The sequence below is a fragment of the Geotrypetes seraphini genome, chromosome 7 (assembly GCF_902459505.1).
Source record: "Geotrypetes seraphini chromosome 7, aGeoSer1.1, whole genome shotgun sequence".
Lineage (NCBI taxonomy): Eukaryota > Metazoa > Chordata > Amphibia > Gymnophiona > Dermophiidae > Geotrypetes > Geotrypetes seraphini.
The window spans coordinates 38,815,788-38,843,444 of NC_047090.1; the positions used below are offsets into that span (position 1 = coordinate 38,815,788).

Consider the following 27,657-nt stretch of genomic DNA (forward strand, 5'->3'; position numbering starts at 1 on the left):
CAACAGGTACTGAAGGATAAACGTTGCCATTGTGCAACAGAACAGCTTTCAGGCTTAACATTGATGAATCAATGAAAAGACGCCACTCTTCCGGGTTGTGATCACAACCAAAGACCGAGAACAATCCTTCAATGTCACAACAGAAACAGAGACTGTCGACTTGTGCAAAAAATTTGGTTATATCATGATGCCGGTCTCGAAACACAGAAATTTTCGTACCTGGTGATAGCAAACACCATTCCTGCAGTCTCGAACCTAGCAGCTCAGCTTTTGCTTTTGACAGACCCAAATCTCTGACCAAATCGTTCAATTCGGACTGTGTTATCAGATGTGGATCGCCTGATGAGGATGGTTCAAAATCCGGGTCAATGTCACTGTTAGAACCCTGCACTGCAGTTTCTTCATCTGGTTCATCTAAGGTCCAATCCTCTGGTGGTTTCGGAACTGGAAGACTGTCATCATGTGGCATGGGTCTCATTGATGAAGGCAGATTAGGATATTCAATTGACTTCTTGTTTTTGGCAGAGAAACCAGACACATTAGTCAAACAGAAATAACAGTCCGTCACATGGTCTTTCTGTTCTCGCCATATCATCGGAACAGCAAATGGCATCGTCTTTCGAGTACCTCTGAGCCAGGCTCTCAGACTAACAGCACATGTCGCACAGCAAATGTGAGGCGCCCATTGCTTGTCTTGATCACCTATTTTGCAGCCAAAATACAGATGATAGGCTTTCTTTACAAGGGCAGTCATCGAACGTCTCTGAGGCGTAAGTGTATATTCCCCACAGATATAGCAGAATGTGTCGCGGCTGTTACGACACCGACGAGACATATTGCCCGACACCAAAACGTCTATAGCATCAAGCTTACTTACTGTTATATTGCTACAGCTACTATACTACTATACTTTACTATACTGATACTATATACACACACGGACTATCTATATTAACCAAATGAGCAGGATCGGTGTATGGAAGCCACCATTATAGCATGGTGAGACAGCGCAAGCTCGTTCAGACCTGCCCAGACATGCCCAGGATGTCATCTTCCATAAAACAGCTTCCAACCTGGCTAGATTTTATGCATGGACATACCCAGGCGGCACAAACCGTTGTTGATAAGACACTTATGGGAGAAAAAATTGTTTGCATCCAAATATAAGAAAAAATCACGACAAAATTGAAGATTTCTCTGAAATGGTACGTGATGGGTAATTTTTGATGTAATATTCATGATCAGCACCCAAAATTCTATAAGAAACACCCAGCAGTGTTCAGGAAGCAAAAACTTTGTTGTGCAGTGTAACCAGACTGTGATGTCATAATGCCTCAGTCCACCAATAAGAGCCAACCTCATCAGTGATGTCACAATGGGTTGATTGTCCTATACCTGGCTCACTTTTATTACAGACGAGTGGGTGCTGAAAAGTTCTCAGCCCAACCAACTTCCTAAATTCTGAGCATTATTTTGCCATTGTAGCTAAAAAGAACGCCATCTTATTTCGTTAAGTGCCAATTTTCAGAAACAAAACTCTATGTTTTTGACATTGTTTAAGATCATTGATTGAACCATATTCAGGTCATACTCTTCTTGGTTGGGCTGAGAACCTTTCACCACCCCCTTATAAATACCCCATCATTTACAAAGCTGCGGTAGAGGTTTCTACTGCTACCCGGAGCACTAAATGGTCTGATTCTTATACCTCCCCCCCCTTCTTACAAAACCGCGATAGTGATTTTTAGCACAGGCTGGCGCTGAGAGCTCCGTCCTCATCTGCATAAGCCTCTAACACAGGAGTAGGGAACTCCGGTCCTCGAGAGCTGTATTCCATTCAGGTTTTCAAGATTTCCCCAACGAATATGCATTGAAAGTAGTGCATGCAAATAGATCTCATGCATATTTATTGGGGAAATCCTGAAAACCCGACTGGAATACGGCTCTCGAGGACCAGAGTTCCCTACCCTTGCTCCAACACTTTAAAATCATAAGCGTTCGAGGTCTGTGAGGTTAATGCAGAACATACATGAACAGGGCAGGGACAAAACTCATGGAGATGGTATGGGGAAATTGAGTTCCTGCGGGGATGGGGGACAAATTTGTCTCTGTGTCATTCTCTAGTGCCTACCAGCAACTAACATAAAGGTTTTAAATGGTGCAATAATTGGTTGTGCCTTTAAAAATCAATTAAAACCTTTTACAAACCATAATGCAGTTTTTAGCGCTGGCCGTAGGTAACAGCTCTGAAGCTCATAAGAATTCTATGAACATTACTGTCATGGCCGGTGCTAAAAACCATGCTACGGCTTTGTAAAAGGGGGAGGGGGGGATTAGGTGACATTAGGTGGCCTCCAGGACCTGTGTTTAGGTCCATGGTGCCTAGCGTCACTTAAATACCATACAAGCTTGGAAGTGGGCATGTTTAGGGCCAGCACTGGACTTTGTCACTTGGTGACACAAGCTGCGATTCTGCATCGGAAATCTAGGCCTGTAAAATCCTGTCCTATATGTCCTTGGCTAGGTGTTGGTATCCCCAACTCTGAAAGCGGTGCCTGGCCATGATTAGCATGTGGCAGGCACCTCTGTTCACACTGCACAGTGCACTGGTCCAAAGGTGGCTGCAGTTGGCTCCTTGTTGCAAGGAGTTGAACAACTTCGCAGGCTTTATCCTGTCTCAAGAAGACCGAATGCTTGCGTGTTTGGAACACCATTGGAAGATGACTACACCAAAGTGTACGTTTAGCTAATAAAAACTATTTATTTATTCAATTTTTTTAGGCCGGTCTCCCAAACAAGCTCAGAACGGGTTACAAAACAGATACTCAAACATTTTCCTGATCTGTCCTGGCAGGCTCACAGTCCGTCTAATGTAGCTGGCGCAGAGGAGTAAGGCATCTTTTTATAAAAACATTTTAAGGATGAATTTTATACAGATTGTGGGGCACTTATATTTCTACATCTGGCCACCTTCCACTTGTGTTGCTTTTGCTACAATAACACTCCTTGTCCTATTGTATAAATGATGCGCTTTTTACACTACATTAATCAAATGACTTCACTACTACTACATCTCTATAGCGCTGAAAGGTATATGCAGCGCATATACATTGTGATCAGGTAAAACCAGGACTGGAGTAGCCCAAGCCCTGACCTGGGTCATCTAAGCATCAGCCAAGCGGTTAAATGAGGAATGGAGGGGTAGAGGAGTGTCTGCATTAAACTAAAAGGACCAGTACAGGTGTTTAGTGTGAATTTTAAGATGACTTTATTTTCTGGTCTTATATTGTAGTGCAATTCCAAAACATACAAAACAAAAAACGCTCATTGGTGGCTACACAGCCTGTTAGCCCACCATGCTTTATTCACTAATAAAGTTCAAGGAAAACACAAAAAATAACTTTTCAATTTCAAGTCCTGGAACTGCAACCTGCTTGCACTACTTGGACAGGTTCCCCACAGTTCTGTGATTATGCAAATTCAGAAAAACAGAGGTTCTTAACTCTTCTGTTATTCTTAGTTTTGTGAGGCAACATCACCTTATCAGAAACAGCATTTTTACTTTCCCCACACTTTACTCTGTAATCGTGCTCTCAAATAAGCATGACTCCTCAGGTTCCATTTCAATATCATTTGTAAGCATTTCTATATCAAATTCATTATTACCTTCAGAAGAATGATTAGAAGTTTCGGTCCTGAGGTTTACTCTTTGCTTTCTGTGGGAAATGCTGGCTTCTGTAATCTGAATCCTGGCCAGCACAGGTCTGCTGCTTTCCAAGGATTCAGGTATCCTGTCAGTTTGTGGTTGCTTCTGCCTATGCCTCCCTTGGCCTAGAGAGCACACCCTTTTCCCTAGCATGGGCTGATTGTCCCTCAAAGCACCTGTGGTTCTCTGCTGCTTTGCTAATGTGCCTGAATAGCTTCCTTGTTCATTAACCCTGCCCCCAGCAAAACTGATTGCAGCAGCTAATCCCTTTGTGGGTTTTGTTATCACCTGCCTGGGGCATGCTGGCCCTTGTAGTTCTTTGCTTTTAACATTCCCTACATTAGAACTAGGCAAGTATAATCAGGTCCCTTTTAGGTTGCCTTTCACTGGGGATAAATTCTGCAGGGCAGTTTCCCTAACCTACCTGCTTCTAGGGGTAAGTTTAGGGATAATTTTAGAGCACTGCAGGGTTTCTTCCAGTGTGACAGGATTCTCCGGCACAACATTTAACATTCAATAGACGGCCCCTGCTCAGAAGAGCTTACAATCTAATTTGGACAGACAGGACAGCTCACGGTTGGGGAGTTTCTTTATCTGAGGACCTATACATGTTATTATATACAGCTGATCTGTTAACTTGCATTTTTTATGAGCACAAATCCAGATACACATGATAGCATTGTGCATTTTTAGTTACATGTTTTTAAGCAGTTTTGTAGTTTTAAGTTGTATTTATCATTATGTATTTACATGTATGTATGCTTAATGTTTTAATCCATTTTATTTTTCTTGTAATTGTGTTGTAGTTCTTACCCCCCAAACAAAGATCCAGCAAACAGAAACCGGTAAAGTGGGGTAGATGTATTGGGCACACCCAGCTTTTGATAGTGTTGGCGCTCCATGATGCTCTACAGTCTCTGTCTTAATTTGTTCCTATTTTTGGATCAGCTTTGTGATGTAAATGGTGGACCCCTGATGAAGGTATGTCTACACGCCGAAACACGGCCTGAGTAGGGTCCCATCTCATCTACTTCGACACCAGCTTGCTACACCATCTGCCAGTCTGCATCTTTGGATTTTTATTGTCTGCTACAATTTCAGATGCAAAAGTGGACTAATGTGTTCAGACATTTATTTCATTTTATAGACTGGAATCAACTTGGAACCCTTAGGATGCCATTGAAAGATGTATTTGCTTCTATTGGGGTTTCTAAAATGTTTTATATATACGATTTTATGTTATCAATAAACCTGGGTGTTTCCAAAACATCTACTCCACTTGATCAGATTCTGGTTGCCGGTTCTTTGTTTAGCAGTTCTTACCCTGACGCAGCTTGTGGGCAAAACGTGGCCACATTGGGTGCTTGGTTTAATAAGTCAAACGTCACTGTTTTTTCATCTGCTTCTTGCTAACCTGCCCATTTTTTTTTTTACCCTTTAACAAAGGACATACGTTATCATATGAACAACCACACTCTGGTCAGACCAGCTCAGTAAAAGTGCACACAAAAGCATGTATTTTTTTGCAAACCGGCCTCTAAATTTTACAGAGGTATGGCATTTCAAAAACTTGAAATTAAGCTTCAGGGTTTATTTCAAAGTAGCTTTTAAAGACTGGATAAAATTAGCCACATTCTCTTTAGTCTATAAAAAAGGAAAAACAGAATTCCACTGCACCGTTTGCATCTTTTGTTTTCAAACATGCTTTTATTATTTGAGGTGTTTTGTTTGAAGAATCGAGGAGGTGCAAGGACACACTCGGAGAAATACTTTTAAGTATCTCTAGAGACAATATCCTAGACCTTCATGTAGTTTCTATTATATTCCGTACACCACTGCAGGTCCATCTGAAATATGAAATCACTGCATAGAGCTTATAGCACCTGTAAATAATTCAGAAAGATCAACAGGAACCAAGTTCTGCAGGTTGCAAATTCCCTATAAAAACTGGACTCCATTCTCATCAAGGAAGACGACAACTGGTGCTAGCAGCATCCTACATTTTACACAATTTTGTGTAAGCTGAAGCACTGAACTCTCATAATGAAATAGCACAGAACGTATTGAATAAAACAAAAACCACAAATAAGTTAAATCAACGGTGTACCGATAAGAATACTAAGGGGCTCATTTTCAAAAAAGTTAGACATCCAAAAGACAGCATAAATGGGCACATGGACGTCTTACTAGTCAAACTTTGGCCATAAAGATTGATGCTAAAACCTGGTAAAAAACAAAAAAAAAAAACAAAAACCTGGCACAAGTTAGGCGTGGATCCCTCAAATTCTATAACATTGCACGCATCTTGTGGGAATGCCTAAATCCGGCCCTTGCCTCTCCCACCGCTACATCCCTTTTGGGTTGTGTACCATGAGTTCTGTGCACATAGAATAGTGATGCATGCCCAATTTCCAACTGAGATCAAATACCAATAATTGTTAGCATTCAATTGACATTAATTCCTTAGCAAGCCACTTAAGATATGTGCACTTCTCAGGACTGTATGCAATCCTTTTGCGCCGTTTCCTGAACATGGCGATTTAGTGTGAGAGCTCATGGAGAAAGGAAAGCACTCTCAGGCACATGAGCAATATTTATTACGAGATGAGATGGTGAGCACCCCTCAGTTGTAGCTCCTGAAGACGCTTTATAACAAAACACAGCTCTGTGTCGGGCTGGACTGCATATTATTCCTTGAAGGAAGTACTAAACTTTGATGGGATTTACTGGTTCAATACAGATCCTCTTGGGAGCCTTAACAATACTCATGTAGTTTGATTTGACGAACTGGTGATCTGCGATGGACATTGATTAAATGCTGGCTTTGATATGGTGACCACTATCCGGTGGTGTGATTGTGGGTTTTCAATGTACATGTGTATGTATATTTGTGTAAGTGATTTATTTGGAGAGATAATCTTTATAATTTATAAATTGATGCAAAGCAAAATTAATGATTAAAGATTTTTTTAAATATAAAGACAATAGCTTCTTTGTATGGTCACATATATAGAATCTAGGGATATAAGTCCCATACCACCGATAGAGCTAGAGCTGGCTTCCTGAAGGTGGCTTACAAAACAGAGTGACTTGTTAGACTGCGCACACACACACACACACCTGAGACATCCCCACAACCTACCAGATGAAGATCTCCTATGAAAGCAGCCAGAATTATCTTCTACCAAGCTCAGCAGTTGGTATCAGCATTCACGAGCCACTAGTGCCAGCACCTTGCACCTGAACATATCATTCTGGCTTCCTTCAAAGGAGATCTTCAGCAAGAAGGACCTACGGATCCACACCAACCTAAATATTTTGGAGAAGGAGAAAGCACCGCTGCTGGATGGGCTCCTACACACATTGGGCTATATCACTGTTATGGGATCACCTAGTCTGGAAATTTTACTACGGGGTTACATATTTCATGAAATCTGCAACAACAAAAAAACCCCAACAACTTACAAATCCGACCATAAGCAGAGAATGGCTCCCTCTAGTGGGTAAACAGAAGATTTGACATTCAGGTCACATATTTCTTCTATTGGCCAATTAAATTTTGCAACATACATTCTGTTTCACACATCTTTTCCCAAGAACGCTTAATGAAGGTAGTGAAGGTGCCAATTCTAGTTTTTATGAAGCTGTACATGAGCAAAATGTTTTGGCAAGAGGATGGTGAGATCGTGCAAGCAAACAATTCAATCTGTGTAAAGAAAGTGGGAGTCAGGAAGCCCTGAAGAAACAGTTGTATACCATGAAACATTGGCTAGTAAACAAGACGCCACTTATGAGTTTTACAACACAGTTGTCAATGTTGCTAGATAACATCTCAGTCCCACACTTAAAATCAGCATAGTGGCAATTGTATATTCTCTACGGAAGTTTTTTCTGTCGATGATGTGGGTGGAGGAGGCTTGAGCATTTATGCTCTGCCAAAACAAACCTGAGGCTTTTTCTTCCGTTGAGTTAATACTCTCAGCCTAATAAGTGGAGCTAGTTTTGATTGGCAAGAGGCATTACACTTCTCCCTCCGTATTCATGGTTTCAATAATCACGGTTTTTAACTTGCTGGTTCTTCCGCCCAAATTACATCAGCTTGCAAAGAGAAATCGCTGATTCCAAGGTTTACAGAGAAAATTGCCGATTCCCAGCACTTTCTTCACCATGTTTTGCCTCTTCTTCAGGAACAGGCCAGGTCTTCCACCATGTTATTCGCAGTTTCAGCATTCGTGGTTTCGATTATTTCTCGGTTTTTAGCTTTCTGGCTCCTCCCCCCAAATTACATCAGCTTGCTTAGCGAAATCGCTGATTCTAAGCGTTTACAGAGAAAATCGCCGATTCCCAGCACTTTCTTCACTGTGTTTTGCCTCTCCTTCAGGAACAGGCCAGGTCTCCCACCATGTTATTCGTGGTTTCGATTATTCACAGGTTTTAGCTTGCTGGCACCTCCCCCCAAATTACAACAGCTTGCATAGAGAAATTGTTGATTCCAAGTGTTTACAGAGAAAATAGCTGATTCCCAGCACTTTCTTCACTGTGTTTTGCCTGTCCTTCAGGAACAGGCAAGGTCTTCCACCGTGTTATTTGCGGTTTCACCATATTCACAATGGTTTTTAAATAGAGAACAACATATGAAAAAGTTATTTGCGGTTTTTCTGTATTTGCGGGTCTGTTAATCCCCTATCACAGTGTAATAAAAATGATTTTAACTACATGGACGAGGCATATTAACAACAAAAGGAACAACCACAGAGTTACTGCACTTAACAGTAAATATATATTCTAACATATTTCCACACTTTGTGTTAGGCTAAAATATTATTTCAATTGCTAAACATGCTCTTTGCAGAACCTAACCAAAAACGTAGTATGTACTGTATGTGAAAAATTATAAGGATCCTATGCAAATGTTCTCACACACATTTGGATTTTATTTTTATTGTGCTACTAGACATATATAATGCTGAACAGCTTCACTGAAGAGCTTACATCTCAGGCAACGGGAGATAAGTGTGTGAATGGAAGAGGTTAAAAATGAAGCCCAAGCTACCTGGTCTTCATAAGAACATAACAGCAGCCTTACTGGGTCAGACCAATAGTCCATCTAGCCCAGTATCCCATCTTCGCGGAGGCCAATCCAAGTCACAAATACCTGGCAAAAAACCAAATAGTATCAGCATTCCAGAGCTGAGATTGTGATGTCATAATGCCTCATTCCACCAGTGCCTAAGAGCCTACAACATCAGTGATGTCACAATGGCTTGATTGTCCTATACTTAGCTCACATAAGAATAGCCTTAGTGGTCCATCTAGCCCAGTATCTTGTCTTCGCAGAAGCCAATCCAAGTCACAAGTACCTGGCAAAAATCCAAATAGTAGCAGCCTTCCACGTTACCATAGTAGCATAGTAAATGACGGCAGATAAAGATCTGAACGGTCCATCCAGTCTGCCCATAAGTTATACCCATTAAAAAAAATAAACGATTAGATTAACTTGTCTCTTCCTTAATATTTCTGGGCCATAGACTATAAAGTCTGGTATTGTCCTAGGCACCAAATGCTGAAGTTGTCGTCCAAGCTCACTCCAGCCTATCCAACCATCCTGTTGTTTGTAGGATATCTACTGTAAAGTCTGGTCACCGTCCCAGGTCTGTCTCAACAGCAGACTATGGACTTCTCCAAACCTTTTTTTAAAGCCAGCTACATTAACTGCTCTTACCACATCCTCTGGCAATGCGTTCCAGAACTTAATTATTCTCTGACTGAAAAAAAAATCTTTCCTCCCATTGGTTTTAAAAGTATTACTCTAACTTGAGTGTCCCCTAATCTTGATGCAGTAAAAAAAAAAAAATAAAAAAAATACTTGAACCCGTTCTACACCACTTAGAATTTTGTATACTTCGACCATATCTCCCCTTGGCAGTCTCTTTTCCAAGATCAATGTGTAACAATTAAATTACTCTGCAAGTAGTCTCTTGGTGCACAAATATGAAGCGATTAATGAACGTTAAATGAATCTAGAATCTTATCACAAATCCACACACAAGCTGATCACACAGGCTTATACCTATAATTTAAGAGCCACTTTAAAATTTTAGTTTCAATGAGTTAGAAAGTAATGCACACTGAATAAATTTAACAATATAAAACCAGGCCTTCTACCCCAATATCAAACTCAGCTTTTGTATAAAAAAAAAACAAACAACCAGAGAAAAAAATTGAGATAAGACCTTTTCCTCCAGATTTATTCTGAAACAGATGTACAAAAAATATTTTAACGGTAAGACTTCTGGTAGCGAGCACGGGCTCCAGGTCCACCAAATTTCTTGGACTCACACCGGCGAGGATCTGCAACCAGCAAGGTCCTGTCATACTGAATTAGAATGTCCTTGATCTCTTTCTTGGAAGCTTCATCAACATCTGAAAACAGAAAGTCATATTTTAATTCATTTCTCCATAAAATCAGTGACTCAGTATTATTGCCAAGCAGAGGACATAGGTTTGATTCCAAAACCAAGGCCACTGCAGAGACAAGCACGGGAGCCTTTAGGTAGGAATCCCAGTCTCATCACTGAACAGCAATATCTAGGAGGAACAGATGACTTCAGAAGTTGAGAGAATCCTGAAACCCGGTCTAAAGCTAAGGATTGTCACTGCATTGAACAAAAATAGCAAAACTGAGTCCATCTAGCCCAGCATCCTGTTTCCAAAGATGGCCAATCTAGGTCACAAGAACCTGGCAGAAAACAAAATAGTAGCAACATTCCATGCTACCAATTAGAAAATGACACGGGGACAAATTTTTCACTGTGGGAACTAATTTCCCCGTCTCGTCCCCGCGAGTTTTCTTGCTGTCCTTGTCCCATTCCTTTAAGCTCTGCCTTAACTGCACAAGCCTTGAACACTTTATGATTTAGTGTTTGAGGCTTGTGCAGATGAGGATAGAGCTTGTAGGAATGGGGCAGGGACAGGAAAAGAACTTGAGGGGACAGGACGGGAAAATGAGTTCCCGCGGGGACGGGGAAGAATGTATCCCCGTGTCATTCTCTACTACCAGTTCCAGGCCTCCACCCCCCACCCCTCCAATGTTTCTCTCTCTAACAGACAATATACTTTTCCTCCAGGAACTTCTCCAAATCTTTTTTTTTAAACCAGATATACCAACTACTGTTACCACATCCTCTGGCACCACATTCCAGAGCTAAGTTATTCATTTTGTTTTAAAGGTAAGGGGATAGGACTTGATACACCACTTTTTCTATGCAGTTTACATATTTTAGACAGGTCCTTATTTGTACCTGGGGCAATGGTGTGTTAAGTGACTAAGGAGCTGCAATGGGCATCAAACTCACAACCTCAGGGTGCTGAGGCAGCTGCTCCTCCATTCCAGTCAAACCTCAGTTTAGGAGTGCACCGGTTTGTGAGTATTTTACAAGATGAGCAAAACATTCGCAAAATCGGCGCCTCGAAAACCGTGCTTGACTTGATTTACAAGCGCCCCCCCAACCCCCCCATGATCCGTTATTCCCCCCGCTCGCCTCCCCCTGCCGCGATCTGGCATCCCCCACTCACCCACCCAAACACACTCACTTATCCCCATCTGGCACCAGTACCAGCACCAACGCATAGGACATGCCGGTGCCGGAAGATCTTCCCTCTTCCTTGTGCTGGGCCTTGAGTATCTGTGCATGCTCAAGGCCTTCTAGTTCTCGCTCTCTGCGGCAGATAAAGTCCTGAATGGTCCATCCAGTCTGCCCATCCCTACCCACTCTTTAAAATTACTGACTTAACTTAAATCTTCCTTCTTCTTAGTCATTGCTGGGCCAGAACCTAAAGCCCGGTACTATGCTTAGGTTCTATCTCCTGAGATACTAATGACCAGAATTGATTGCAATACTCAAGGTGATAAGAGGCAATTATAGTATTATTGTCTCATTTACCATCCCTTTCCTAATAATTCCTAGAACCCTGTTTGCATTTTGGCTACCGCCACACATCAGGCAGAAGATTCCAGTGTACCGACTCCCAGATCATCTTCTTGGGTGCTGAATACCAAGGCGTCAGCAAATAATGATTCTTGACACTTGATCCCATTTCTGGTTTCAAACCCACAATAAGAGAAAATTACAGCTAAGGCACTGAAATCACTTACACTTCTGATAATAAGCCACCAAAGATTTCGAAATAGCCTGGCGAATCGCTGTTAATAAAAAAATAATAATAAAAATAAAAAGATTAGCAAACCATTACCTAACTTCAGTCAAGCACAAAAACAAATAGGATTTAGCTGTGATAAAGAGATAAGATTTTAAAAAGGTTGTAGCTGCAATTATCAGAATTTTTCAGTAAATAACACAAATACTAACAAATTATTACTTATGACTGGGGTTGCAAGTCAACAAAGTACATATAATTGGAAAAATTGGAATAGATTAAATTATAATTTTTGGTGGAACTCCTTATGTCATATTTATAAAATGGAGAGACTTACTGCAATACAACAGGGTTGTTTCAGGAAATTTCAAGATATTTGGGAGCCATTAACAAAGTATTGTAATGATTAGAAAAGTCTTGTTTTCTTTAAATTTACAAGTTCAATTATGGGGTGGGAGGGAGGGTATTTTTATTGTTACATGTTGTATAAGTATTGATTATATGATAGATAAGGGTGGGGAGGGGGAGAGATAAGAGAATATTATATGTATCATTGTTGATTATTAAGTGATATATTTATAGTTATTTGTATGGATATGTTATCACACTTATTATAAGTTTAAAAATGAATAAAGATTTAAGAATAAAAAAAAAAGAATTTTTCAGTAATATAGCTATAAATGGGTGCAGCTTCTCCTATTATCCTACTGTCTCTGTATGGAATAGGCAAGTTTAAGATGGAACATGCATATTTTCTGATAAAAAAAACACTAAATTCCCATATTTCCTTTAGATTCAGATAAGTTGGATTTTTATTTTTATTGGGTTTTTTTCGAGATATTGACTTGAGCAGCAAAAGAAAATTGAAGATAGCATTTGCCAAATGAGGAAGGTACATTGTAAAGTTTTTCACTTTATTATTTTCACTTAATATTTTGCACTATTTTTTCACTATAGAGGAGACATCATGATGTACGGGGCAAACTCATTTAGGTTAAATCAGTGGTCTCGAACTCAAACCCTTTGCAGGGCCACATTTTGGATTTGTAGGTACTCGGAGAGCCTCAGAAAAATTAGTTAATGTCTTATTAAAGAAATGACAATTTTGCATGAGGTAAAACTCTTTATAGTTTATAAATCTTTCCTTTTGGCTATCTTAATAATAATATTGTCATTTTCAGCTAAAGAGACACATGATCAAGAAACTGTTTTATTTTACTTTTGGGATTATGATAAACATAACGTAACTTTATTCTTCTATACCGCCAACAATCAAACGACTTCTACGCAGTTTATACAGAAGAGAAACTGGACAATCAGCGAAGTACAAAGTATTAAGAGTAAAAGTACAACATGTTACCTAGAGCAGTGTTCTTCAACCACTGGTCCATGGACCAGTGCCGGTCCATAGGGCCGGCACGTGCATCAGGCCCAAAACAGTGTTCTTCAACTGCTGGGCCACGGTGTGATCGATGTGGCATTATCTTCGAGCCAGCTCCCTCTTCAGTGGCTCCTACACATGTGCTGTGCCTGGACCGGAAGCCTTGGCTTCCAGATGAGACGCGAGATGCGCAAGGGGTCGCTGCCCACAGCTTTGTGCATTGCATCAGTGAGGAAAAGGGAGCCGGCCTGAAGATAACACCGAGGGCAGCATAAAATGGCCAGGCGGGAGCAGGCCAGAAGGTAAGGCATAGCATGGGGGGAGGGAGACAACAAAGGTAGGGGGGAATGATTTTATTTTTGAATTTAGTGATTGAATTATGTCAATTATGAGAATTTACATCTACTGTCAGTGTGCTTTGTGTAGTTTAATTTTGTGGTTAACCATTGTGAGTTGTTAATAAGATTATATTGTGTGTATCTATGAAAAATGAATGGAAAAAATAGTGTTACAATTAGTACTATTATGGAGGCGGGGTCTGGGATGGAGATTGGGCAGAGATGGGCAGGGTCTGGCCCACGACTTAGCCCAGTGTTCTTCAACCGCCGGTCCGCGGACTGATGCCAGTCCACATAATTCTTTTATTTCTACCGATCCATAGGTGTAAAAAGGTTGAAGAACACTGACCTAGAGTATAGACATCATAAAATTTTTGTTATGAATAAAACTTCAGTTAAGAAACATACCAAGGGCCTCAAAATAGTACCTGGCGAGCCTCGAGTTTGAGACCACTGGGTTACAGCCTTCAAGTTAAATATGGAGTTGTCTGCCCGGGGGAGGGGGTCACTGCTGGGGATTTCATCTATTGGAATTCCCCAGCACTGAGGTCTGTCTATTTTAAAATTTGTCTTTTGTTGTATTTCACTGCAGTTATTAAACCTTTCTAGTGCTCTCCCTATTTTGGTTCATAAAGTGAGGGTCTAGGGCCCTTTCTATATTTATTGCAAAAATGTCGAACTGATTCTGGCGATCTTAGGTTCAGTTTTTGGCCATAGTATGCTGCCAGCTTCTTATCAAGGGCTCCTATTTTAATCAACAGGCTCTAATCCAGTGGTCTCAAACTCGCAACCCGCCAGGTATTATATAGAATGATTCTTTATGGAAAATTTGTGCCTTAAGTGTCCGGCGGTCGTTGTAACCTCACGCAAGCGCTTTCCTGCGTCTGTATGTGATTGTGAGGTGGAGTCCAATCGTGTGCAGACGCAGGAAAGCGCTTGTGTGAGGTTACAGCAGTGAGACGGGCAACATTTCAGGTAACCATTGGAGGCAGTGCAGCTTGTGCGTGTGTTCGGTGCTGGAGGAGGTAAGAACCACCACTTAAGGCACAAGTTTTCCATAAAGAATCATTGTTTATAATACCGAGGGCCTCAAAATAACTGGTCCAAAATCTTGTCTCTTGCAGTTGATACTTTGATAGGTTTTTCACTTTCTGCATGTTGCACTGCTTTTAGCTGTGTATAGCTGAAATTATCAGAAGCAATTAAGGAAAGATTTATCAACTATATGACAACTATGTGACTTATAGTTTTAAGATTTATAAACTATATTACAACTATATGACAACTTTGCATGAGGTAAAACTCATCATAGTTACTATAACGAGTCTTACCTCATGCAAAGTTGTCATTTCTTTAATAAGACATTAACTATTTTTCCTGCGGCCCTCCAAGAACCTACAAATCCAAAATGTGGCCCTGCAAAGGGTTTGAGTTCGAGACCGCTGCTCTAATCCGTCTTCCTTCAATAAGGGAGAGATTTTGTTATAAAATAATCCTGAAAGCCCTCTCAAAACATCGCTTCTACCGACACCCTTATTTCTTTGTATATTCTCGCTTTGCCAGCGTGACACCCCCACATTCAGCTTTTTTCGATCATGTGAAGTTAATTCTCGCCTCTCATATAAAGGAGATTATGTACTGAAAAGCCAGGTAGAGATATTTCCACAATGTCTCTTCCCTCAACCCGGCACATTTGCCAGTCTAACACATTTGCGTGAAGCCAGTTACATTTTCATATGGTTTTTGCTTGTGTTCTCCGATTGCTATTTCTTTTCTTGCTCTTTTAGTCTCTGTTATTATGCCATTACTTTAAACGGAATTTTTATTTCAAGTGACTGCAGGGCGCTTACCATACACTTGGGCAACGTGGCCACCACCCTTGACACGAACTCTGATGTCGACTCCAGCAAAACGCTCCTTGCCCAAGAGGAGAACGGGTTCAAGCAGCTAAAAGGAAAAAAAAAAAAAAGTGTGAATTTAGTATGAATTTTTTTTTTGTTTGTTTGTTTTTTTTTAACTCAAGAACTCAAACACTAGCCCAGAAAAGCACTTAGGCGGTGCCTGCAAAAAGAAGCTGGAAAAATCCAGCACATTCTGGAGTACTTAGTATCAAACATATCACCAAGGATAATGTGATACATTGTAACAAAAGATACAATCCCTGATTTCTAAGTGATCAAATACAATGTATCATATTCATTAGTGCTCAGAAAAAAAAAATGTTTTGAGAGGCCAGACTTAAGAGCATTGCCCCAACAGCAAAAATCCATTTTGTTGAGGCTGTAGTGGATACAACAATGAAACCAGCGGCGCAATGTGCAGCGGCCTCAAAGAAAGCAAACAGAATGCTGGGCATTATCAAAAAAGGTATCACTACCAGAACGAAGGAAGTTATCCTGCCATTGTATCGAGCAATGGTGCGACCACATCTGGAATACTGTGTCCAATACACCGTACCTTAAGAAAGACATGGCGATGCTTGAGAGGGTCCAGAGGAGAGCAATTAGGATGATAAAAGGAATGGAGAACCTTTCATATTCCGAAAGGTTAGACAAACTGGGGCTCTTTACCCTGGAAAAGCGGAGACTGAGAGGAGACATGATACAGACGTATAAAATCATGAAAGGCATAGAGAAGGTGGATAGGGGCAGATTCTTCAGACTAGCGGGGACATCAAAAACAAGAGGTCATTCAGAAAAACTGAGAGGGGACAGATTCAAAACGAATGCAAGGAAATTTTTCTTCACTCAGAGGGTGGTAGACACCTGGAACACGCTTCCAAATGAGGTAATAGGACAGAGTACAATACTGGGTTTCAAAATGGGGCTGTATGACTTCCTGGAAGCGAAGGGGATTACAGGGTATAGATAGGTTACTCTACTGGTCATAAGCGAAAAGCGTATGACATTTAGGGTATGAGCACTATCAGGTCTTGGACCTGAGGGGCCGACGCGTGAGCGGACTGCCGGGCTCGATGGACCTCCGATCTGACCCGACAGGGGCAATTCTTATGTTCTATGTTCTTATGTAGTTAAACCATTCAAAAATCGCGAGAACAACAAAGTTTTCAGGAATTTATGAAATAATTGCACCTGGCCTAAAAGCTTAATGGAGTCAGGAAGTTCTTTTCAGATCTCTACAAACTTGAAAACAAAAGATCGACTGAGCTTCCCTGCAGATTTAATTGCCCCACTTCCTTGGTTTTCTTTGGTAGGATTCTATAGAATACAGAACATTTTCAAACAATGATCTTACTTTCCTACTTATTATTATTCCGGATGCATAAAGTTAATAATAATAATTTTTTTAAAAAAGCCAGACATATGCAAACAATTCACTGATCAGCAAGGTCTCTCTCGCGTCATTTTTTTTTTCTTCACTTGTATGGGTAAGGAGGGACTCTTACTTTGTACTGCAGAGTTCTGGGCTCGATCATTTCCAGAGGTCTTCCATTAACTTTAATCAGACCATTTCCTCTCTTGCAGTGAGCAACAGCAGTTGCTGTTTTCTAAAAAAAAAAAAAAAAGATATTATTACCAAAACAGAGTTACAGTATGAAGAACAGACCAACCTTCCAAGGTGGCTGTAATCATATGTCCTGAAATCTCATCCCCTACCCCCTTTCTCATTGCAATAGGACAATAGGGTAAGACTTTCTCAAGGCCTCTTTCATAATACTCGTCAAGAGAAAAGCCTTTTTTTTCACATTTCTTACAGAAGTCTTTGTAGTTCATTTCCTGTCTCAAAGTTTCTAGAAGTTTGATCCCTAACCTAGGAACCACAGTAAAAGGCTTTACCCTCAAGCCAAGGCCACCAAACCAGACCTACTGATGGATCTCTGAGATACGCTGAAGCCAAGGAAGCTGTCTACTTGCAGAAGGTTGAATAATTGAGTTGGCATGTCTCACTTGTACATTCCCAGGGCTCAGTTAAAATACAGTGGAACCTTGGTTTAGAGCAGGGGTGTCAAAGTCCCTCCTCGAGGGCCGTAATCCAGTCGGGTTTTCAGGATTTCCCCAATGAATATGTATTGAAAGCAGTGCATGCACATAGATCTCATGCATATTCATTGGGGAAATCCTGAAAACCTGACTGGATTCCGGCCCTCGAGGACCGACTTTGACACCTGTGGTTTAGAGCATAATTCGTTCCAGAAGCATGCTCGTAATCCAAAATACTCGTATATCAAAGCAAGTTTCCACATAGGAAATAATGGAAACTCGCTTTGATACGTTTCCCTCCCCCCCCTGAAGCCAGAGGTGCTGCCCCCCCCCCCAGTGAACTGGCACTCCCCGCCCGAACAAGATCTCCGAGAATCTCGGCGAGAGGGAGAATTAGAAGGCCTTGAGCATGCGCAGATGGCCCAGCAAAGGCAGGAAGATCTTCTAGCGGCACTGGCACATCCTGTGGATTGCATGCCGGTGCCAGACAGGGGGTGGGGGGGTAAGTTCAAGTTGTTCACGCGGGGGGGGTGCCGGTTCGAGCGGGGGTGAGCGATGCTGGTTATCGGGGGGGGGGGGGGGGGTAGGCTCGCAAATCGAGTCAACACTCGGTTTGCGAGACAAGTTTTGCGAGAATGTTTTGCTCGTCTTGCAAAACACTTGCAAACCGGGTTACTCGCAAACCGGGGTTTAACTGTATATTCACACACTGGGCATTCCAAGCCTCATTCTGGTGCTCCAGCTGCCTCTCTGGGCATTCCAAGCCTCATTCTGGTGCTCCAGCTGCCTCTCTCTGGAATCGCTAGAATCATCAATAAGACCAAAGTACCGTACTTCGATATCATAACCCTTGTTTTCAAGCCTTCTTCAATTGTACTAAACTCAGAAGCAACTCTGCCTGTTGAAAGAATGCCTAAGGTTTAAGGTTTAGCACTAGATTCTTATCATTCAAATCTCAAGTTTATAATACAGTGCTACCTCGGTTTACGAGTGCACCGGTTTGCGAGTGTTTTGCAAGACGAGCAAAACACTCAGCAAACTTTTGTCTCGTAAACCGAGCACTGCCCCGATAAACAAGCACTCAGCAATGGTGGCCCAGGGGTGAGTACCTGCCTGCAGGTGCTGCACAGCGATTTGAAAGAGGTGCCTTCCTTGCCTCGGGGTCCCCATGCGGCTGCCCTCCTGCTTCGGCGATGCCTCTGCCGTCCGTCAGCGCTCTCCCGGCTCTCATCTAAACCGGCTGCCATCCTGAATGAGCATGCGCGACTTCACCTCTCTCCTCTCCTAAGTCAGCCGCTGCCCCGACAACACGCTCACCACTTGCGTGCTTGTACGTGGTGAGAGTGTTGTCGGGGCAGCGGCTGACTTAGGAGAGGAGAGAGGTGAAATCGCGCATGCTCATTCAGAATGGCGGCCGGTTTAGATGGGAGCCGGGAAAGCGTTGACAGACGGCAGAGGCATCGCCGAAGCAGGAGGGCAGCCGCATGGGGACCCCGAGTCAAGGAAGGCACCACTTTTGAATCGCTGTGAAGCACCCACAGGCAGGTACTCACCCCTGGACCACCATTGCAAACTTCGGTTGTGGAACGAATCTTCTGAATTTGCATTAAAGCCTATGGGGAACTTTGCTTTGCAAAACGAGCATTTTGGATTACGAGCATGATCCTGGAACGGATTATGCTCGTAAACCAAGGTACCACTGTATATGTAAAAAATTTTCTTATGTTCTTCTGTTAGAGGCAATTAAGGCTAATTAGATCTTATTTCCATGCTCACCATTTTACTGCATTGGTCCAGATGTTGGTGCTTTTTCACCTGGACTACTGCAATTCTTTGATCAACAAGTTACAATGGATTCATATCACTTCAGTTTGGCTGATTTTTAGATTGAAGAAATACATGAGTATTACAAATAATTACAACAAACTTCATTGGTTACCTGTGAAAGCTCAAATTGTTTTTAAGATTGATTGTACAACTTGTCATGTTTTATATGGGGGACTAACTCATTTTTTCTTATTTTTTTTTTTACCTTGCACTCAGGATACTTTGAAATTAGATTTTCATCTGTCCAAGGTATTTAACATACACGTTGGCTTAATCTAACACTTACATTATTGGTTTCGGTCTGGAATGACTTACCATCATTCCTCCAGACAGAAATAGGTTATTTCTGCTTTTGCAGGAGACTGAATGTGTATTTGATAGGTCTCGTTAATTTTTTTGTTGATTTAAATTTTACATTGTTTACTGTAAGTAGGGGGTTTTTTTTTGTAAGCACTCTGCTGATGTTGCAGGTACTCTCATAAATTGCTTTGAACCTCTATTGGTATAAGTGCGATATATATTATATATATTAGATTTTGACTACACTCCCCTAGGAATCCCATGACAACTTCCTCCATTCCTGCAATCCCCATTCCCGTGCAGTTCTCTAGTATACATTCAGATACACTATATATTTTTTATTCCTGGAGGGCTCACAATAAAAATACGGGGGGGGGGGAGGAGGGGCCTAGGTCCTTTGATTTAAAGTCCACTTCACTAACCACTAGGCCTCCCATCTGCTCTGCAGGGATATCTGTGAGTCTATTCTTCTAAGAATGCTGCCAGACAGATGGCCTTGTTCCTACTTTTTTACCATTCATATACTGGGCATTCCAGTTCGTAAAATATCTTTTTATGCTGGACATCCTTAGTATAAAAAACAGGAAATCCCGACATATTTCCTGCTGGAAAATATATGCGACATGGACATCTGTTTTGGACTTTTATAAACTGTACATCTCTATTATTTCTTGGACATCCTTTTGAAAATGTTCCCTCCCCCCAGGTATATTAAGAATGTGTGTGTGTGGGGGGGGTGGGGGGGCTACCTGCACCAAAGGACAACCTACCTAAAAGGGGCCATTTTGGTTTTCAATTAATGACATCTGCTTTGTTACAATAAGCTAAGCCAAGAATGCCTAATATTTGGGGGGGGGGGGGGGGGTTCTTGCAACCCTTTAACAAGTTTAACTGATCAATAAAACACTCATACCCACTTCCTAAACCACCAGTACTAACAAGTACACAGGGGTCTGCTAGCTACCAACAGTATTAACCACTAACAGTGTCACTAATATCACAGAAATTTAGTTGTCTTTACTTTGTCTAGAAAGTCAATAGGGTCTTGAAATCAGGCAATTACTGCCATACCTTGTTTGACCTCTTCCTGCCACCAACGGTTAAGAGCCCTGAACTAAACCATCTCATTTACTTCACTGCAATCTAAAATGCATGTTTCTGCAGAATATTCAGGGATTTTTTTTTTAACTTATAAACAGGACTCACTTAGAAATATTCCACACATCTAACTACTACCCTAACAAGACAACACTAAAATTTTTGACCAGTCTTGGTTTTGTACTTGCATCCCAAAGCAATGTGACATTTACATCAGGATGAGATTTTTAAAGAGCCAGGACTACCTTAAAGTCTTCCTTCTAGGATATGATCACTTGGCAGCTCTACATTAACAGAAACTAAGGAGAGGAGCCCAAACATGTTCATGTTTGTGGTTATCAAACAAATATTACTACTAGTGCACACTTTCCTTAAAAATGGTGCACTCTCTACACATAGTGCACACCCTTACCGAGACACACATTTGCATGCAGGTAGAGAATGACATGGTTGTTGTTACCCACTGCTAGCTGTGGGTAACCCGCCAAAATGGTGAGAGGAAAAAAATTGGTCACCGCGGGTTCGGGGACAAGGCCATTCACCAGAAGTCCTTGTCGCGCGGTCCTTGTCTCTGCAGTTAAGTCTTGCGCGGTCCAGCAGCCCCCTCCCTCTTTCCTTCTGATCGTCGCAATCCGGGCATCTCCCTTCCTCCCTTCTCCTCACTTCATGGTGATTTTCTTTTTTTTGTCTCCCAGCTGCCTTCAACAAGGCGCGCGTCTGCTTGAGACTTCTCCTCTGACACAATCGGAAACAGGAAGTTGTGTGAGAGGAGAAGTTTCGGACAGCCACACGCAACTTGATGAAAGCCAGTTCAGGCAGCTAGGAGACAAAAAGAAAACTGCCACAAAGGTGAGGGGAAGGGAGGAGGGAGATGCCCAGACTTCGGTGATCAGGAGAGGGGGAGTGAAAGGCGCTCAAGGGAAATGGAGAGAGAGGGGAGAGATGCTGCATGGAAATGTGTAGGAGAGAGGGAGGGGGAACATGCTGCATGGAAATGGGCAGGAAAGAGGGGAACATGCTGGAAGGAAGTGGAGAGGAAGGAGGGGAGGAGCAGACGTTTCATGTTAATAGGTAGGAAAGAGGGGAGAAAACACGTTAGTGGGTAGAAGAGAGAGGGGAGAAGACCCTGAAGGAAAGAGACAAGAGGTAAAAAACAAACTGTGAAGGAAGACCAGAAAAGAAAGGGATAGATACCAGAGAATTGGGGGTGGGGGAGGACACAGATCTAAAGGGAGGAAAGGAGGATAGAGATGCTAAAAATCACCTGAGGGAGAGATAGAAGGAAAGAAGATAGAGATGCCAGACCATGGGGGAGCAGAGGGAAGAAGATGGGTTCCAGACCAATTGGGGGGGGGAAGAGACAGAGGTAGAGAGAAGGCAGACAGTGGATGGATGAGAAGATGATGAAAGCAGAAACCAGACGACAAAGGTAGAAAAAAATTTCTATTTCTTTTGCTTTAGGATAAAGTAGTATTGCAGCTGTGTTCAGAATAAAACTATTTGAGGCTTGTGTGGATGGGAATCATTTGGTTTGCGGGGACGGGGACAAATTTTTTTCTGTGTGTCACTCTCTACATGTAGGTTCATGCACACGAATGTCTTCTCTGGAAAGCATATACAACATGCAAAGAATATTCTTGTTACACAAATGCCCATCCTTAATACTAGAAACACAATCTCAAGCTATCAGAGGTGCTTAGAGATGACTGGCGGCGGTGGGTAGGTGAGAGTTCTCCAGTTCTATTCAGAGTGAATAAGCTCGGAAATAACCACTTCACAAGAATATGTGTGGTGGGGAGTAAGTCAAACGTGCTGAGTGGAGAGGACTTACAAAGAGATTTTAAGGGTAGAGAGGTCAAATTTGTAGACTAACAATACTGCAAGCAAGACTTCTCAATGTATATAGAACTGAAAGTATAAATATATATATAAATTGCATCTATACAATCTTCACATTCACTCAGAAAATGTGTGATCCGACCAAGAGCCTAGACTCCTATAGCCGAACACACTGTCCCATCACAGTGTATGACTCTAGTGTAAAAATGCTGGCTAAGGCAAAATACTCTTTGTGTACTAATAAAGATTTTCAGTAGCAAGGAAAATGAATTTACTTAACTTAAAAAGTTGTTGCAGGTCCCGACCATGTTTCGAGGGTCTTTTTCAAGGAACCCAAGAAAAGCATGGTTTTAGATTTCAATTGCCAAGGAAAAACGTGTGATTCAGACAAAAGAAATTTTCATATAATGAAGGAACTCTTCCAAGTTTGGAAGAGTTCCTTCATTATATGGAATGAAAGTTTGGAAGAGTTCCTTCATTATATTCATTTTCCTTGCTACTGAAAATCTTTATTAGTACACAAAGAGTATTTTGCCTTAGCCAGCATTTTTACACTAGTCATACACTGTGATGGGACAGTGTGTTCGGCTATAGGAGTCTAGGCTCTTGGCCGGATCACACATTTTCTGAGTGTATGTGAAGATTGTATAGATGCAATTTATATATATATTTCTACTTTCAGTTCTATATACATTGAGAAGTCTTGCTTGCAGTATTGTGTGGTGGGGAGGACACAATCCACAGACACACAGAGAACAGATGATCTAAAGAGAAAATGCTAACAAGTAACCAGCTACCACAATCTGCTGATAAAATTATGTTCAATCTGAGATATCCAAGGTTAGTCATGTGTTCTATTAATCAAAATACTTCTTTACGCAAAAGGTATACACAAGGTTGTAAAGTTGTTCTTATAATTTATTTCTTATTGGATATTCTGGCCATTCTGATTTCATCGATGTTTTTGTTAAACTTCATTACAAAACAAGAAAAAAAAAAAAAAAAGAAGAGCAAATGCCTCCTCCTCATCTTTCTCACAAAGCTTAATGTATGGGACTGCCAATGGGAGGATAGCATAATCCTCGTTTTGATTTTTTTTTTTTTTAGCCTCATGTATTTATTTATGCACAAATATATGCCAGGAGTGTAGTCACAGGGTGGGCTTGGCCCACCCACCCAGCAACAACAGGCCATTGGCAGCTGCTCCTTCTACACACTGCTAGCAGTTGACATAGAAGTCTTCCCTCCAACATGTTTGCATTTTGTCTGCCACTGGCAGCATGTAGGAACCATTGCTGATGACCTGAAGACAAACAGGAATGCTGCACAGGCTTGGGGGGTGGGGAGGGAAGAAAAGAGAGTACACGGGCTGGAGGAGGGAGAGAAGCTGCTGCACAGGTAGGGGAGGGGAAGAAAGGCCTGTCCACTTCGGGTTCAGACCTGGCTATGCCATTGTAGGGTTACCAAATGTCTGGGGAAACCTGGACATGTCCTCTTTGGATTTGCAAAACTTGGCAGTTTGTCTGGGTTTCAGAAGGTCTCGCACTCAAAGCCATGTCTGGAGAGCCACTAAGAATGAATTTATTCTTTTTCTTTTAATAATTCTCACTCAGGAACATCTTGGATCTCAATTTAATTTTGGGACTTTAATTTTGATGAGTAAATAGTAATTTTGTCATATAATTGTTACTTCATTTGTTTTATATTATGTTGACTCATTCATATTCTGTACAAGAAGATTATTCTTGATAATATGTTCAAAATTTAAATAAAGATTAAAAAAAAAAAAAAAAAAGAATGCACGGATGTGACACAATGACATTATCACATCGTATCAACACATGCTTGGAGGACCTTCAAATACGGCCGAGAAAGAGCCAAGGTTTTTTTTTGTTTGTTTTTTTTTTTTTGGGGGGGGGGGGGGTTGGAGAGGGTGCACGTGTCCTCTTTTGCACCAACAAATCTGGTAACCGTAATCCACTGTATACACATGGCATGACTATATGTTCATATCTGTAAATGTTCTTAGACTGAGGGAAAAAGAGTCAAGGTTTGGGGGGGGCAGGGCTGGGGCAGAACAGGGCAGGGCTACATCCTTTTGCACTAAAAAGTCTGGTAACCCAGCCTAATCCACTGTATACATATGGCATGACTATATGTTCATGTCTGTAAATGTTCCTAGACTGAGAGAAGGTTTGTGGAGGACGGAGCTTGGGAAACACATGGCGGGGCCACGTGTTCTCTTTTGCATGAACAAATCTGGTAATCCTAATCCACTTTATACACGTGACATGACTATATGTTCATGTCTGTAAATGTTCCTAGACTGGGGGAAGAAGAGCCAGGTTTGGGGGCGTGGCTTGGGAAGAACAGGGCGGAGCCATGTGTCCTCTTTTAAAAGAGCAAATCCGGTAACCCTAAGCCACATGGCACATACGCTCGTGTCTGTAAATGTTCCCAGATAGTGCAATTTAATCAACGCTTTGTTATAGCATAATTAGAAAATTGCAACAATAGAAGCTAGTGGAAACACCACCGCCCGAACCCCGCAGGCCCCTCTGCACGTGTGCCCAACAGTTTACCCACCTTGCGGCCGAAGACCTGGACGGACTGCAGAGGTCCCTTGGTCGGCATCTTCCTGCAAGAGACAGGGGGGGGGTGGACAAAGCGCACGTGGTTAGTGAGGGCGCCGCGTGAGCGAAGCAAACGAGGTGCAGGCCCGGGCGCCTCTTACCTCTCCGTGGCAGCGCAAGCAGGAAAAGGCCGAGCTCGTTTCCGGAGCAAGATCGTCAGGAGGCGGCGTACTTGCGTCACCTACGTCAAGAAAGCGCGCCGGCGCCTACCACCGCCACACCTCTCCGACGTTCCGTCGTCTAGCTGTAAAGCCGGAGGCGTCTCTATGGTTGGAGGGGCTGAAACGTACGCCTGCGCGCAACGTCTTTGCCTTTTTTTTTTTTTTTTAATGCGCACGCGTAATAATCGGGAGGGGCCGAAAGTGACGTAGTTTTGCAAACAGTAGCTGGGATTGTTTTGCATTAAAGTTTGTGTCATGTAGACAGTAGATTCATTAGGCATATATTAGCATAAGTTTGAAAGTTGTAAGTAGTAGTGTAAAGTCATCAAGAGTTCAGTGCTTCTGCCTCTATTCCACTCTATATTGAGCATGCAAATAAAGCACAGTTACTTACCGTAACGGGTGTTATCCAGGGACAGCAGGCAGATATTCTTGACTGATGGGTGACGGCACCACCGGAGCCCCGGTACGGACACTTTTAGAGTGATTGCACTCTAAGAACTTGGAAAGTTCTAGAGGCCGCACCGCACATGCGCGAGTGCCTTCCCGCCTGACCCAGGCGCGCGGTCCCCAGTTATGATAAGCCAGCTAAGAAGCCAACCCGGGGAGGTGGGTGGGATGCAAGAATATCTGCCTGCTGTCCCTGGATAACACCCGTTACGGTAAGTAACTGTGCTTTATCCCAGGACAAGCAGGCAGCATATTCTTGACTGATGGGTGACCTCCAAGCTAACAAAAGAGGGATGGAGGGAAGGTTGGCCATTAGGAAAACAAATTTTGCAAAATAGATTGGCCGAAGTGTCCATCTCGTCTGGAGAATGCATCCAGACAATAATGAGATGTAAAAGTATGAACTGAGGACCAAGTGGCAGCTTTGCAGATTTTCTCAATAGGAGTGGAACGGAGGAAAGCTACAGATGCTGCCATAGCTCGGACCCTATGGACCGTGACAGAACCTTCCAGTGCCCGTCCGGTCTGAGCATAACAGAAAGAAATGCACGCTGCCAGCCAATTAGACAACGTACGTTTAGAAACAGGACGCCCCAATTTATTCGGATCAAAGGACAGAAAGAGTTGGGGAGATGATCTGTGGGGCTTAGTACGGTCTAAATAGTAAGCTAAAGCCCGCTTACAGTCCAAAGTATGAAGAGCCTGTTCTCCAGAATGCGAGTGAGGTTTCGGAAAGAAGACAGGCAGAACAATGGATTGGTTGATATGGAATTCAGAGACAACCTTAGGGAGAAACTTTGGATGTGTACGCAGAACCACCTTGTCATGATGGAAGACAGTAAAAGGTGGATCCGCAACTAGTGCATGAAGCTCACTGACCCTCCTGGCAGAGGTGAGAGCAATAAGGAAAAGTACCTTCCAAGTAAGAAACTTAAAAGAAGCGGTAGCCAAAGGTTCAAATGGAGGCTTCATTAAGGCGGACAGAACCACATTGAGATCCCAGATAACAGGAGGGGCTTTAAGAGGTGGTTTCACATTAAAAAGACCCCGCATGAACCTGGACACCAAGGGATGAGCTGAGAGGAGTTTTCCATGGACTGGCTCATGAAACGCCGCAATAGCACTTAGGTGGACTCTGACTGAAGAAGACTTGAGACCAGAGTCAGACAAAGAAAGAAGGTAATCCAACAAGGTCTCCACTGCAAGGGAAGTGGGATCATGATGATGGAGAAAACACCAGGAAGAAAAACGTGTCCACTTCTGATGGTAACATTGCAGAGTGGCCGGTTTCCTGGAGGCATCCAGAATTGAACGAACAGGCTGAGACAAAAGCGTATCATGAGAAGTCAGCCCGAGAGATACCAAGCTGTCAGGTGCAGAGACTGGAGGTTGGGATGTAGAAGGGTCTCCTGATGCTGTGTAAGCAGAGAAGGAAACAGTGGAAGAAGAAAAGGTTCCCTGGAACTGAGTTGAAGTAGAAGGGAGAACCAATGTTGCCTGGGCCACCTCGGAGCAATCAGAATCATGGTGGCTCGTTCCCTCTTGAGCTTGAACAAGGTTCTCAACATGAGAGGCAGAGGAGGGAAAGCATACAGGAACAGAGTGGACCAGTCGAGGAGAAATGCATCCGCTGCCAGACGGTGAGGAGAGTAGAGTCTGGAGCAGAATAGGGGCAGCTGATGATTGTGAGGAGCTGCAAAGAGGTCTATCTGAGGAGTGCCCCACTGAGCGAAGATGGACTGCAGAGTGAAGGGATCGAGTGTCCACTCGTGAGGCTGGAGAACTCTGCTGAGCTTGTCTGCCAAGGAATTCTGTTCTCCCTGAAT

General features: G+C 42.5%; 2 protein-coding genes across 4 annotated transcripts in view; both read right to left on the reverse strand.

Annotated features, from left to right (window-relative positions):
* OTOGL (otogelin like) overlaps positions 1-4,851 on the reverse strand; it is a 197,852-nt gene extending 193,001 nt beyond the window's left edge. For all 3 annotated transcript variants that reach the window (XM_033952626.1, XM_033952625.1, XM_033952624.1), the window contains exon 1: positions 3,667-4,851. In XM_033952626.1, coding sequence (XP_033808517.1) covers positions 3,667-3,859 — 193 coding nt within the window. In that variant the 5' untranslated portion in view covers positions 3,860-4,851. The remainder of the gene's footprint in view (positions 1-3,666) is intronic.
* A 5,076-nt stretch (positions 4,852-9,927) lies between these two features.
* On the reverse strand, positions 9,928-25,424 carry RPS16 (ribosomal protein S16). Its single transcript, XM_033953518.1, has 6 exons — positions 25,322-25,424; positions 25,174-25,225; positions 16,989-17,090; positions 15,433-15,529; positions 11,862-11,909; positions 9,928-10,129 (listed from the first exon to the last, which is right to left on the reverse strand). Exons 2-6 carry the CDS (start codon positions 25,219-25,221, stop codon positions 9,984-9,986), a joined length of 441 nt encoding a protein of 146 aa, XP_033809409.1. The 5' UTR covers positions 25,222-25,225; positions 25,322-25,424; the 3' UTR covers positions 9,928-9,983.
* Positions 25,425-27,657: the final 2,233 nt, after the last annotated feature.